This window comes from Empidonax traillii, unplaced genomic scaffold, assembly GCF_003031625.1.
Source record: "Empidonax traillii isolate 1590-97213 ecotype Southwest subspecies unplaced genomic scaffold, ASM303162v1 scaffold30:size3273891, whole genome shotgun sequence".
Classification (NCBI taxonomy): Eukaryota; Metazoa; Chordata; class Aves; order Passeriformes; family Tyrannidae; genus Empidonax; species Empidonax traillii.
In genome coordinates, this window is record NW_020955223.1 from 42,726 (window position 1) to 55,864 (window position 13,139).

At 41.0% G+C, this 13,139-nt stretch overlaps 1 protein-coding gene across 1 annotated transcript in view; it reads left to right on the forward strand.

Moving 5' to 3' along the window:
• The window catches only part of LOC114072771 (probable acyl-CoA dehydrogenase 6), a 31,129-nt gene extending 17,990 nt beyond the window's left edge, over nucleotides 1-13,139 (forward strand). The window contains exons 6-8 of the mRNA XM_027910624.1: nucleotides 5,267-5,428; nucleotides 5,570-5,720; nucleotides 12,324-13,139. Coding sequence (XP_027766425.1) covers nucleotides 5,267-5,428; nucleotides 5,570-5,720; nucleotides 12,324-12,414 — 404 coding nt within the window. The 3' untranslated portion in view covers nucleotides 12,415-13,139. The remainder of the gene's footprint in view (nucleotides 1-5,266; nucleotides 5,429-5,569; nucleotides 5,721-12,323) is intronic.

A 13,139-nucleotide genomic window follows, 5' to 3' on the forward strand; every position in this document is an offset into this window, starting at 1 on the left:
TGGTTCATGGTAAGAAAACTGGTCCTCTTTAAATATCGGTGTTGTCTTAATCATGTCCCTGTATTTGTGCTCTTGTGCATTCCCTGTCTCTACTGTCTATGTGGGAAATACGGAATTTTAAGAAGTGGTGTTTTGATTCAGTGAGCAAAGAAAAAATGACTCTCTGTTTTGGGTTCATCCCAGGCCAAATATTTTGGACTTCAAATGCTTTAAAAAAAAAAAAATCTTTGGTTTAAGAGCCTGAGATAAATATTAAGTCTGAGAGTAGTTTTAGCAAAGGACAAGAGGTTACACTTGCAAGGGATGTCACTGCAGGCTCAGGCAAGCTGAAGATGTGATCCTACCACTGGTCCTGCTTTAATCAAGGAGTACACAGACTGCAAGGATGTGCACTGTGCATTTTTGTGCTTGATTTGAAGTCTAAATTAAACAAACTGTCAGAAACTCTGCGTTGCAGTGATACTCCCCAGGCAGCAGAGTAGCCTGCAGCATTAGTCACGCTCCAGGCAAAAGTGACGTGCACTGACAGGGTTGACACACAAAGCCTGGCAGGTTAGATCACTCCTGTTAAAACCACTGGCAGCTTGGTACTGTCCAGCCTTGCACAACTGCCTGGCAGTCACCATGCTCTGCCAGGAAATGGGACACAAGGTTTCAATTCTTTTTCCCTAGAACAACACAGCAGGAGCAGGTGAACCCTTACCTTGGATGAGCAGCCTGGGAAGGCCAGGAAGGGGCCCACAGGGAAGAAGACCCTTGGAGCTCACCAAGAGAGAGGGATCTGCCTCCTACAGTGTGGTGGCTACTGTGTTATACCTTGCTGAGCCCTCTGTTTTAGTTTTTATTCACTCTCTGATATAAAATGCATGAAAGCACTGGGAGCAGGGACAAGACCTATGGTTTAGGCAGCATTCTGACCTTAGGGGGTAACCATTTGTGGTAATCAAGAAACCCTCGTTTAGAAGGGAGCCCAATATTTGATGGGTGCAATTTGTTACACCACAACATCTAGCTGTTAACTTCCACTCCTCCAAATGGTTTAACATATGTCCAACCACGAGTGTTTCGCTGAAGGCTCAGATATGCAAAACAATGTACATGCCTTCAGCGGTTTTGTGATTAGGTCTACATGTTTAATACTCATCCTCACTTCTTCCCCTCAGAAGGATGTTTCCGTTCCTTCCCACTGCATGGCTATTCATGTGATGCTGAAAATTGTCAGTCTGTTTTTAAACACTTTAGGGACCAGTCCTGGAATCCTCACTTTCACTGCTCCCTAAGGAAAGGCAGTTGATCACCATTCTTGTCTACCTTTCCTTTTTGGGTGTAGTTTTGTTGTGTTTGGTTTTTTGTTGTTGTTGTTGTTGTGGGTGGGGTTTTTTGGTTTGGTTGGTTAGTTTTTATGTATTTTTAGTTTCAAGTACCATGTGCTCCGGCCTTCTCTTTATCAATTATATTCTTTGCGGCCAGTTTCCTTCTACACCAATTTTTGCTTTTAAAATGTATTTTCAGTCAAACAGATTTAAAATACAGATGGAAAACCAACTTCCTGGAATTGCAAAATTTGGTCCCAGGTGTGGTCTTTCCTTTAGAGTGACACGTTATCACTGACATTGGTCAAAGTCGCTGTGTTTCTTCCTTCATGGAAAGAAAAGAGCTGCCACATGTGTCTGCCATGTTGTGACACTCAGTCCTTTTGAGGACCTGTTGCACCGATCACAGGAAAAGAATGTTGCTATGACAAGAAAGCAAACAGTTGTTCTGTGAATTGCTTAACTTGGAGACAAAGAGGGTGTCTCAATGTGTGTGAGAGAGCAGAATGGCACTTTTCTAATTACTTCTATCTGCTCCTGCAATCTCAATTTTATGAGCACCATTGAGTCATGGTCAGTAACCAGGATGACAGGTCCTTTTGCATGGGCAACACACATCCTTAAGAGACAGATTGCTCAGCTTAAGAGCTTACTGGACATCTCACTAGAGAGTGGTCAGCTGCAACCTGAGAAAAATATATCTGTTTCCTTTTCTTTTGAGAGGAAACACAGCAAGGCAAAGAATCTTTACAGTGAGAAGATGTTTCAAGTGGAAAAATGTAAGTTGGATGGATGTACGAGGAAAGGATTATTCTGCATTTGGCAACTTCAAGTGCTTTCACAATTCTCAGCTGTGTGGTAGATCACGCGTTCCTTAGGCTGCCCTAGAGTGACATTTCCTGCACATGCTGTCAGGTGAAACCCATGGGGCTGCATTTGTCTGATCATGTGGAGAACACTTTATAACAAAAACAGAAACAAATATACAGGAAAGAAAAGTTCTTAGGGAAAATGGGTTTCAGTGGTGTGAATGGTGGTTTTCTGTACTGGTATGACCGGCAAAGTATTTTGTGATGTTATGTTGCACAAGGCTGTTGGCCATCATGGTATTCATGATCTGCTGCATTTCATGGCTGTTTGCTACACAGCTAAGCCTTGCCATGTTAGAGATATATTCATAGCTCTAAATACCTGCAGTCATATCATCATAGGATAGTTTGGGTTGGAAGGGACCTTTAAAAATCATGAAGTCCAACATCTTGCACTAGACCATGTTGCTCAGAGCCTCATCCAACCTGTCCTTGAACACTCCTAGGGATGGGGCATCCACAACTTCTCTGGGCAACCTGTTCACCACTTTCATCATAAGAATTTTTTAGACTCATAGAATGGCTTGGGTTGGAAGGGACCTTAGAGATCATCTCGTTCCTACCCCAGTACATTCTTCCTTATGTTCAATCTAAATTTACGCTCTTTCAGTTTGAAACCGGTGCCCCTTGTCCTGTCAGTACTTCTGGTAAAAAGTCTGTTGCAATCTTTCTTGCAAGCTCCCTTCATATATTGAAAGGCTGCAATAAAGTCTCCCCAAAGCCTTCATTTCTCCAGGCTGAACAACCCTTACTCTCTCAGCCTGTTCTCATGGGAGAAGTGCTCCATCCCTTAATCTTCCTCAGGATCCTCCTTTGGACCTGCTCCAACAGCTCAGTGTCTGTTTTGTACTGTGGGGTCCAGCACTGGATGCAGGTGGTGTCTCAGAAGAATGAAATAGAGGGGAATCACCTCCCTTGGCATGGTGGCCATGCTGCTTTTGATGCAGCCCAGGGCAATCCTTAGAAAATTTCCTGTTTATTTTTGTGTACAAATGGCAGTTCCTGGAAAAAGCAGAAGGGCAGCTAAGGAAACAAGAGGTTGGATCAGCAGGGGCAGGAAGGAGGCAGTGAAGTGGAGAGGTTGACACTATGAGAGCAGTTTTCTCAGGACCCTGCTCTGAGCCATGATGCATGATGACAGCCTGAGCAGAGATGGGCCAAAGCCCTTTCATGATCTTCAGACCTTCTGCAAGCAGGACCTAAACAGTTGTTGTTCTGTTCCCTCCCATCTGGTCCTGCTCCTTTCTCCTCTTTGTTGTTTCCTGTCTCCCTTTCCCTGGTACTGGATGCTGGGAACCACACAAGCTGTGCTGGAGCACCTTGCTCTGACAGACCAACAAAAGTCCTTATCCCTCCCACCTTCCTTCTGCTCTCCTAGCACTGGCATGTACTGTTTAGTTCCCTCCCAGCAGCTTAGACTTAGCTGTATGCTTCCCAGATTTTGGTCTGGGGGCAGGGGACAAGGGGTACCTGGACACTCCTTGCTGTTTCTTTAGCATCTCTCAAGCTGGAGACCATAGATATACAAGTGAAAAAGCTCTTGGTGTTATACATGCCCCAGTGTTGTATGACATATTTCTTTGGAAGAACAGTATTTCTGTTCAAGAGATGTTCCTGAAAACAGAAATCTTTTCCCGGTCCATAAAACCAGCATTAGGGTGGCAGCATAGTGCAATAATACAGAAGAAATGAGGACTGTATATGCTTACTTCTTCACTTACAAATGATTACTGGATATGCTCTTTTGAAAAATAAGCATTGAGGCTAGTTGTATGAGAAAGGAAGGGAAAATACTTAGGGAATGACAAAAGCTGATGATTATTGGATGTGGGGACATCGTGTGAAAAATAGTGCTCTGTGGAAGAGCTGGTGAATGATCATGGCACATGGCAATTAATTGGCGGGATGCAGAGTCTGCATATGACAGCAGTACAGAAATAGAGGTGATCTTGAAAGCAGTGAAAAAAGGAATATGGAACCACAGCAGGCTCCTGTAAGGGACTCTCATGTGAGTAATTGACAGGTAGGAAAAGGGATTTTGTAGTAGTCCAGGGCTTGGTTTCATTTTGCATTTCAGATTCAGAGTTTTGTGGTTTGGACTCTAAATGTAAATTGAGGTGGATATGTATATTTTGAAAAGAGAAAATGTGACCCTTCTTATACAGATGGATTTGTGAACTCTCACTGCTCCTTGCCATAGTGACACAGGTCCACACTTGCCAAACAAATTTCTCCACATATTCAGCACCTGCTCTTGTCCTAGCTAAGCCGCAAGAGACTGAGAGCCTAGTTCTTCACATCAAAGGTGACCTTGGAAAATAGACTTCTCCTTTTTCTTCCTACTTAAAATGGGATGTCTTTCAGTTTCTGCAAAGAGAAGCAGCAAACTAGTTTTCTTGCTTTAAAGCAGCGTCTGCCATCTCTCTAGCCTGTTTTTCAGCAGTATCCTATTTTGGTTCTGTTTCCACTAGAAGAACTATTTAACATTTATTAAAAGTGGCTGTGAATCTTTTCCCTTCCTTTCTATGCTGGGATCCAATCACAGAATGCAGACATAATAAGCAGTCAGTTTGTGTTCCTTAATCTTGGAATAGGTTTCTGCCTTCTCCCTGAAAGCTTCCTTCAGTTTACATTTCTACAGCATCCCTCACTGAGCACACTACACTGTCTGCCTTCAGATTTCTTTTCAGGGATTGTAACAAACCCTCAGGACACAGGCAGCATGGAAAGAAGGAGTTACCACAGGCTTTTGCTAAGGCCCCAAATGAGGCATTAAGGGCAAAGTTTACATACTCATCATGATGTAATCATCATCATCATCTATGACTTTCCCTCCCTTCTACCCACCTCCCTTCACTCTCCTCCATTTTGGCATTTGGGGCTCGGGTGAGATAGATGTCTTCAAGGTACAAGGAAGGCTTTTTTCAGAATTGAAGTTGCACCCCAACTGAGTGTGTGGAACAACTCGGCTTTAGAAAACCTAATGTACTTGTTATACATGTGAGAAAAACATCTTTTTCAACAAGAAGCTAAACAACAGATCTGTCTAAGACCATGTCTTGTTCTGTCCTTTGCTTCTTCAAGTCCTGACACCGCTGGAAACCATAATACAAGAAACTATTGACTACACCCGTCAGCGGAAAGTGTTTGACAAGTCTGTGCTGCACAACCAAACCGTGCACTTCCGCCTGGCAGAGCTGGCAACTGAAGTGGAGCTCCTTCGCTCACTGCTGCACCGTGCTGTTGGTGAGCTCCCACATCTGCCTTCCCAGATGTGCTTCTCTTCATGCAAAGAACCTCCTCAGGCTAAAGGAATACGGGGAGGTGATTTCCAGAGAGGAAGGCTGTGGCCTGTGACTCCTTTTTTTATCTCCTTTTTTTCATTAGCTCTGTATGTAGAAGGAAATGATGTGACAAAATTTGCTTCCATGGCTAAGCTAAAGGCAGGACGTCTGGCCCGTGAAGTGACTGACAGCTGTCTCCAGTTTTGGGGAGGAATGGGATTCACCAATGAAGTTCTGGTGAGCAGGTTTTACAGGTAAGCAAGTGGTGAAATTTGGCCTCTTAAATGTCCTGCTAAGAGATAACCTACTTGAAAAGGGCACCATCTCCCAGTCAGTGTAAATGGTATCATTCCATGGAATGGTACGCCACTGATATGCATTGTGGATGCAAGGACCCACAGTGCAATTGATTTTGGGGTGACGTGTCACAACACAGACTGACTATTCCTTTGCCAAATCTTGGCTTTGCATTACAATTGTGAAGTTTGAACTATCCACATGTTGGCTTGGATGTCAAATAAACTCATTATTTTCCCTGATGGTCCTCTGGTATCTGCCAGACAGTAGAACAAAGGGGAAAAAAAGGGAGGGCTAGCAGCAAGTGATTTTTTTCTTCTCCTTGCTTTTTGTTTGCTTGTAGTCTTGGTTATAAGGACAGAACTAAAACCAGAAGCTTTCTTCCAAAATCAATGCAAATCAGCTTTATCTTCCTCTTCAAATGTGTGTGAAACTGGAGTTCCCCACTTGGCTTCTGCAGTTGTCTTTTCTGATAGCAGTCTCCACCTGGTTAGTCACACCAGATATCGTGTGAGACATATGAGAGATGCAGTTGCTTTCAGCAAGTTGTTAGATCGTTAAAATGGTACAGAGGCCTTTTTGCAGTTTAATTAAAGTCCCTTCAAATTTTACTCTGTATCTACTTTGAGCAAAATTCTCTCTAAGCAAACAGCTTTCTTGGTAGCTTTAGGAAAGTTCTAGCCCCAGTGTCTTCTGTAGACAGATCAAATTGGAACTTGAATTTTCTTGCAGTATCAGATTTACACTCAGCCCTTACATACACAATATCTAACCAAAAGTTAGCAAAATAAGTGGTTCAGCTAGTTGAAAGTTCTGGTAAATGTCTCTGTGTAAAGCGAGAGCAGAACACTCAAGAAGATTTGCAAAAAGCTGGTTTCTTCTTAGAAGGCTGAGTTACTTTTTCTATTTTTAAGAGCATTTTATGAACAAGAATGCCATTGCGGTAAATCAGAGAGAACCTCAATGTTTTTTTACTTGTGGATCCTGAAATTTCCTACTGAAGCTACAGACTGTTTTATGGTGGTGGTTTTAAGTCAGCTGTCATTATGATGGTTTTTCTTAAGTTACATTTTTCACAGCCTCCATTAATAACTAATAGTTCCTGGTGATGGAGGTGTTAATAGCTACTGCAGTAGCCTCTCTAAATAAAATGAATCCTTCTCTTGAAGCATTTTCTGTAAATGTTATAGTCTGTACAGATTAATGTGTATGTGCTTATATATAGCTTTGTTTTGTCTTAAGATTTCCTAGCCCAGTATAGTATTGCTAGCTGTGAGGAGGGATTTTCTCTGTGGATTCCAGTGTGGTTTCCAAGTACACCAGCACAGTCATATTTTTCCTAAGAAATCCAGAGTATTTCCTATTGGTATACACGATCAGCTGGCTAAAGAAATGTGTCTTTCTGCCTCTAACACAAACACTTTTATAAATGAGGCTAAAGGTGGTAAGATATTTATACTCTAAACTTTTTTGAGAATCAGTAAAATTCCAACATTGAGTAACCAAAGGTCCAGGAAGGGACAAATAGAGTATTACCTAAATAAATAATTACACGTTCAAGTGAGAATCTTGTTAATCTGTAACGATAAGCAATGCAGCAACTTTCCCAAATCCGTTCTTTTCAGTACAGCAGTCTGAGTAACCATTCACGTCACTGTGGTGTTTGTCAAGTAGTAGCAGTATAACTGCACAGCATGACATCTACTCCTAATGCACAAATATTTTTGTAGCATAATCCTCACAAAGTTTCCAAGGAAATGTTGGATAGTCTTTGACGTGCTGGGCTCAAAGACTCCTTAAAGACCACACAGCACAATGCATGGTTAATGCTGAAGTCTTTGACTTTTAGTTATTAGTATAGGTCAGAGATAATAAACAGAAATGGAACAAAACTGTTTGCCAGATTACTTTATTCACTTCTGTCATTTTAATCATTACTATTTTAAGCTTTGTAGAACAGCGGACATTTCTTAAGTGCAGTATTCTGTAGAAGGCACAAAGAGAGCCACTTCATCATGTAGGTGCCCATACTGGGCTGATTTTATAAATGTCAATATTTTATTTTCAGTTGTACGGATTCTGATATGGAGAATGGTTTTTTTAAAAAAGTTTAGAGTCCTAATATCAAAGGGTTTCACAGAAAAAGAAAAGCCAATATAAAAGCTAATACAAAAACCATAAAGAATGGACTTTCCAGCATGTACCGTACTAGCAGGATTCTGGAGAAGGAGAGGACCAGCCTAGAGTCATGTTTGTTTATTTTTGGCTCCCCTGTCTGAGAGGCCTCAAAGACATCATGACTTGTGAAAAATCAATTACTGAGCAAACCCATTATCTGTATGAAAACCCCAGGTTATGAGAGATCACAGGCAAGAAACCTTCTAATAGCAAGTTTATCGCAATTTTTCAGATTTAAAGAGTTGTAAAAAATTTCAGGTAGTGATCTAATAGTGATTATAATACTAATTATGTACACTTCAATTGTTATAGGAATAACTTGTGTGGCCTTAAAAGAGTTGATTTTTTTTTTTTAAATTAAGATTGTGACTAATGTTACTAATCACCATGTCTAACTGCTGCCAGTTCTTACAGTTTTACTCTTGTGGGCTGTGAGGGGGAGAATGCTATCATTTCTTTACTTGTTGCATTGTGAAAGAATCGAGAAAGCAGTAGTGAAAAATATTGACTACTCATGTGAAATAGAAGTGTAAATAGCATTGCAAATGCACATAGCTGCAGAACGAGCACAGATTTCATTTTACCCCTAACTTATTGCAATATGAAGTTCTACCTGTAATGGAGGATATTAAAAAACCCAAACTTCTATACAGTTTTAAGTGGATTTTTTTATAGGCATTTCCTTCTAAATTATTTTTTGTATCCCTCACATACTTAAAAACTCCATTGAAATATTTTATTCAGTTTCATTATTTTGTTGTTTATAGTCTTTCATTTTTTACAAAGCATGTCTTAACTTGAGTAAGTCTAGACAACTGGAGGTTTTTAATCAGTTTTTGTCCTTATAACCATTTAGGGCTGTACCAAACAAAATGAAACCTATCCATCCATTTCTGCTGACAAAAATGATTTGCTTTGAAGTCTGTAGCTAACTGTTGAGACAAGGCTTAATATCAATTTCTGTCTGTAGTTTCAGCCTTTTTCTGCAGAGGCTTTGAGACAGATGCCTGTCTACCATTTTGTTTAACTTTTATGAGTATCTCGAGAGGGAATTTAAGAAAGCACATGACATCTAGCTCTAAGATAGCAAATCAAAGCAAGCAACTGTACAGTCATGACTTTACAGCAGAGCTACACTCCAGAGCAGGCCAAGGTGATGCCCATTCCCTCAGCTGGGCATTCAGAATGTCCCTAAATGGAAAGAGCAGGGCCATGGGAACTAGCAGGCACAGCCTCAGGTGTCTGGGCTGTGGCAGCCTGGCCAGAGACCTGCTGCACTGGGTGGCATCAGCTCAAACTTCTCCCTGTGGATCAGTCTCCTTCAGATTCTGCTTAATTTGGACAGCCTATAGGCAAACTAGCTGAGTCTGAAAATTGAATAAATCACAAAATATTAAGCTTGAGGGTGCATCAGTATATTTTGTGGAGAACAATCTCGCCAGTAATACAACCTAAAAATAGTAATTGTTGAGAAAAAAAGGGTAAACATTTTGTAATCAAGGGCAATTTGTGCTGAAAAGAAGCAGTGTAAAAATGTCCTCCTGGGAAGCAGTGCTACTCTAAGCCACATCAACCTTGGTATGGATTTACCAATGGCCTCCTAACCAGGGAAGCAAAAAGCAGCATCCCTGAGGGACCAGTGCCAGGAAGCCAGGCTACTAGGGAAAACCAGGGTTCGAGTCACCATAACTTGCTTTCTTCCCCACGTCTGACCAGCACTGATCACTGCCAAAAGGGGAAAGAAATACTGAGTTTATTTTCTCAGGAGTTTAAAGTTTTGTGAAGACACCTGCATTGAAGGTAAGTAGTGCAGCAGGCTCCTCTCAGGATGTTTGTGGCTCCCTGAGCAGGCACAGCCTCCTGGCTGTGGGTAGTAAACGGTACTGGAATGCACAGCTGCAAACACCATGAGATATTATCAGCTTGAGGCTGGAGACAGATTTATAGTGCCATGAGCTGTGGCATGGGTGCCTGGTGTACAGGCAGCGTAGTGGACATGGCTTAGCTCATGCGAAGCAAAGGCTGAAAGGCCCTAAGAAGGCAGAGGGGTCAACACCAGCCAACAGAGGAATGTTAAACTGCAGACTATACTGGATTATACTACTCAGAAACACATTCAGGCCGTAAATTAGAGGGTTCCTAATCATTAGAATAACTTTGTTATCTGACAGCCTTCAAATTAGGATAGCCCAAGATTAAAGGGCGCTTGTTTTTTCTCCTTAAAGCTGTGCTTGACACATTTCTGAAGGCTGTATGACATTACCTATGGAGATGGGAAACATGATTTGACAACATGGAGGGTTCTTTTTATTCCTGTTGGTACATAACTAGAAATTATTGATAAGCTGGACTGAATGGGAATGGCTCCTTACCCTCCTTCATAAGTGCAGTTTTTTAACTTGGCAATAAAGAATTTCTAATTTGTCAAAAAGTGGATTACTTTTTAACATTTACATCTCTTGATCTGATTGAGCAGGATAAGTCTTATAACCTACAGTGAGTGTTTCAGATGCATGGCATTTCCCAAATGAGAAGAAACTCTTTGCAGGGGGTGTTTTAGAGGGACAGAACACAATAGCTGGATTTCTCTCTTTCCTCAGGCTAACTCCCACTCTCTCAGCATTCAACAAGCAGCTAGAGGTTTGGTCCCTCAGAATGACACCTTCACAAAACTGCATGATGTGTTGCAGGCTGGTTCCTCACCGTCCTCTATCAGGGTGAAGCCACCACAGGTTGGTGCTCACTTCAGTGGGGCTGCAGTAGAGCAGGACTTGCTGCTCTGTCATGAGGCAGTAACAAGGTGATGGAGAAATCAGAAAACAAAGTGTTACTGTACCAGATGAAAAGATTCTAGGGGTAGATTAAGTAAAGCAATTAAGTTCTAATATTTATAGTTATTTAAATATTTATGTGCCATCCTAATAATCTATTATTGATATAATATAAACCACCAAACCAAAAGCATACAATGAATAGCTGATATAAAAGGTTACTTTACTATCTCCTCTTTCCCAGCTTTCTTGCAGTTTCTGGCAGGATAGTTGGTCCCATGATTTTGTTTTCTTATTCTGAAAGCAACTCTCTTTCCCATAAGAGGGTTGCTAGATTAAAATCACTTGAGTCTTTTGTCATCTTGATCTGGTTAAATTAGAGGAAACCTTCCATCATGTCTCCCCAGGAGAGAGATCACCATTAGTCACCTCTCTGTAGATTATATAAGAAATACTCCTTATCTCACTCCTAAAGACAAAAACATAATTACTAACAAATTTGTAAAGACACACAAATGCACAAAACATATGTGAAAGGTGTTTTTTTAAAACATGTCTTTATACGTAATAACCTGACTTGTCTATCACACACTCCACCAAAACCAGATCTTACCAGTGTCTATTTCTAACATCATATAAACAAGCTACATGTCCAGGATTCCTTCTGCAGATGGAGGATTTGATTTCTCTTGGCATCACAGAGGGGTTCTGAGGATTTGTTGCTTGCTGGTGCTACAGTGAAGATGCCAAATGCTGAGCATGGGCTTGACAAAGCAGACAACACTGCAGCACTAAGAACAAGTAACTTACCACTGTTCCAGCTCCACAGCCTTCAACCAGGCCTGTAGGAAGGTGGGGAATCTTCAGGTTATTAATTAGAGATAGTTTAGAACTGTTTTGGTAGTTCTTCTGTTGATGATGGTGGTTTTTAATTCTCCCCAAAGAAGAAACTTGTGAGTAAAATTGCTTGAGGTTGCAGTATTTTGCAATCTGGCTAGCACAGGAAACTTAGGCAATACTGTTAGGGATGACTCAGTGATGTTAATGGCAGGTTTTAAATGACTGTGATTAGAAATATCAAATTGAAAGTAAATATTGTTGGAGCAGCCATTCCTTTTTACAGCACAGCAGCTTTATAGACTATATAAAACTATACTAGAATATTATATAACACTAACTATACTGCTATATAACATTAACGTGTTCTGCCAGATCTCACATAGCCATGAGGGAGACCAGGATGCTTACTGGTTAAAAAACCTGAAGGAAAACTGTACCCTCTCTGTACGAATCTCCAGTACCTCGTGTACTGATTGACTCTTTATTTACCACACAGTTCATCAAAATTAAGAGCTGCAACCCTTTCTGCTGCTGGCCCTGAAAAAATTAAAGTTCAACTGCAGGCTTAGGCACCTACTGCTCTGGGAGGGGACCAGCAGGGATACTGAGCGAAGTATCACAGACCACCTCCCCAGGAAGAGGCAGTGGAGGAGGTGTTCTGCAGGCATCTGGAATTAGTATGACACATGTAGGTAATCTCATCAGGCTTCCCAGCAGAAAACCATCAGAATAGCATGCACATGTTTAAATCTACTCTTTATATTTCTGCAGAGACTTGAGATTGATGTCAATAGGAGGTGGGACAGATGAAACCATGCTTTCCATCATATGCAAATACATGGCAATACTTCCAAGCAAGTGATACAGCTCCGCTCTTCCCAGAAAATTAAGACAGCAAGAGCATGGCTTGTACTGCACACTGAAGGTAAGAAACAGCCAGCACATTTTGAGTGGAAAATGGTAATTTTGCCATCAAAATGCACATCCAGGTGTTTCAGCATTACCATTCTATGTGTTCTCCACTGTCAAAATTCTGTTAATATAGAGCAGCCTGAGAGAATACAGCATCCTGCAAGGTATTTCTCCATTTTTTCAGTAGTTTACTGAAGTTTTTCAATGATCTATGCTAAGCACACTGAAAAAATGTGTTCTTTAATCAAACTTTATCTACATTTTAGAGCATCTAAGCCACCCATTATGAAACAGAACTTCTATATGCATACAGCTATGATTTCATTGTATAATTTCAGTGTAGCTTTGCTTTCAAGACCCATAATTAAGGCACAAATGATTCTCTGCCATCTCCAAATACTAGAACAGTGCTTTTGCTCTCAATTACAGGTACCTTCCCTACCTTTCACTTTTAGCAAGCAAACATGACAATGAGATGTGCTGTCTTTGCCAAGTTCACATCAACTCTGTGATGGATGTTTGGTGATGGGAGTAGTGGTTGATTTTTATTTTCAGAATTTTACAACCAATTGTTTAATTGTATCTGAAGATTCTGGAGGCCTGAACTTCATCAGCAAGGTACCATGACTTGTGTGTAATTATTAAAGGAAAATATTAAACATGTTAATATGAAAA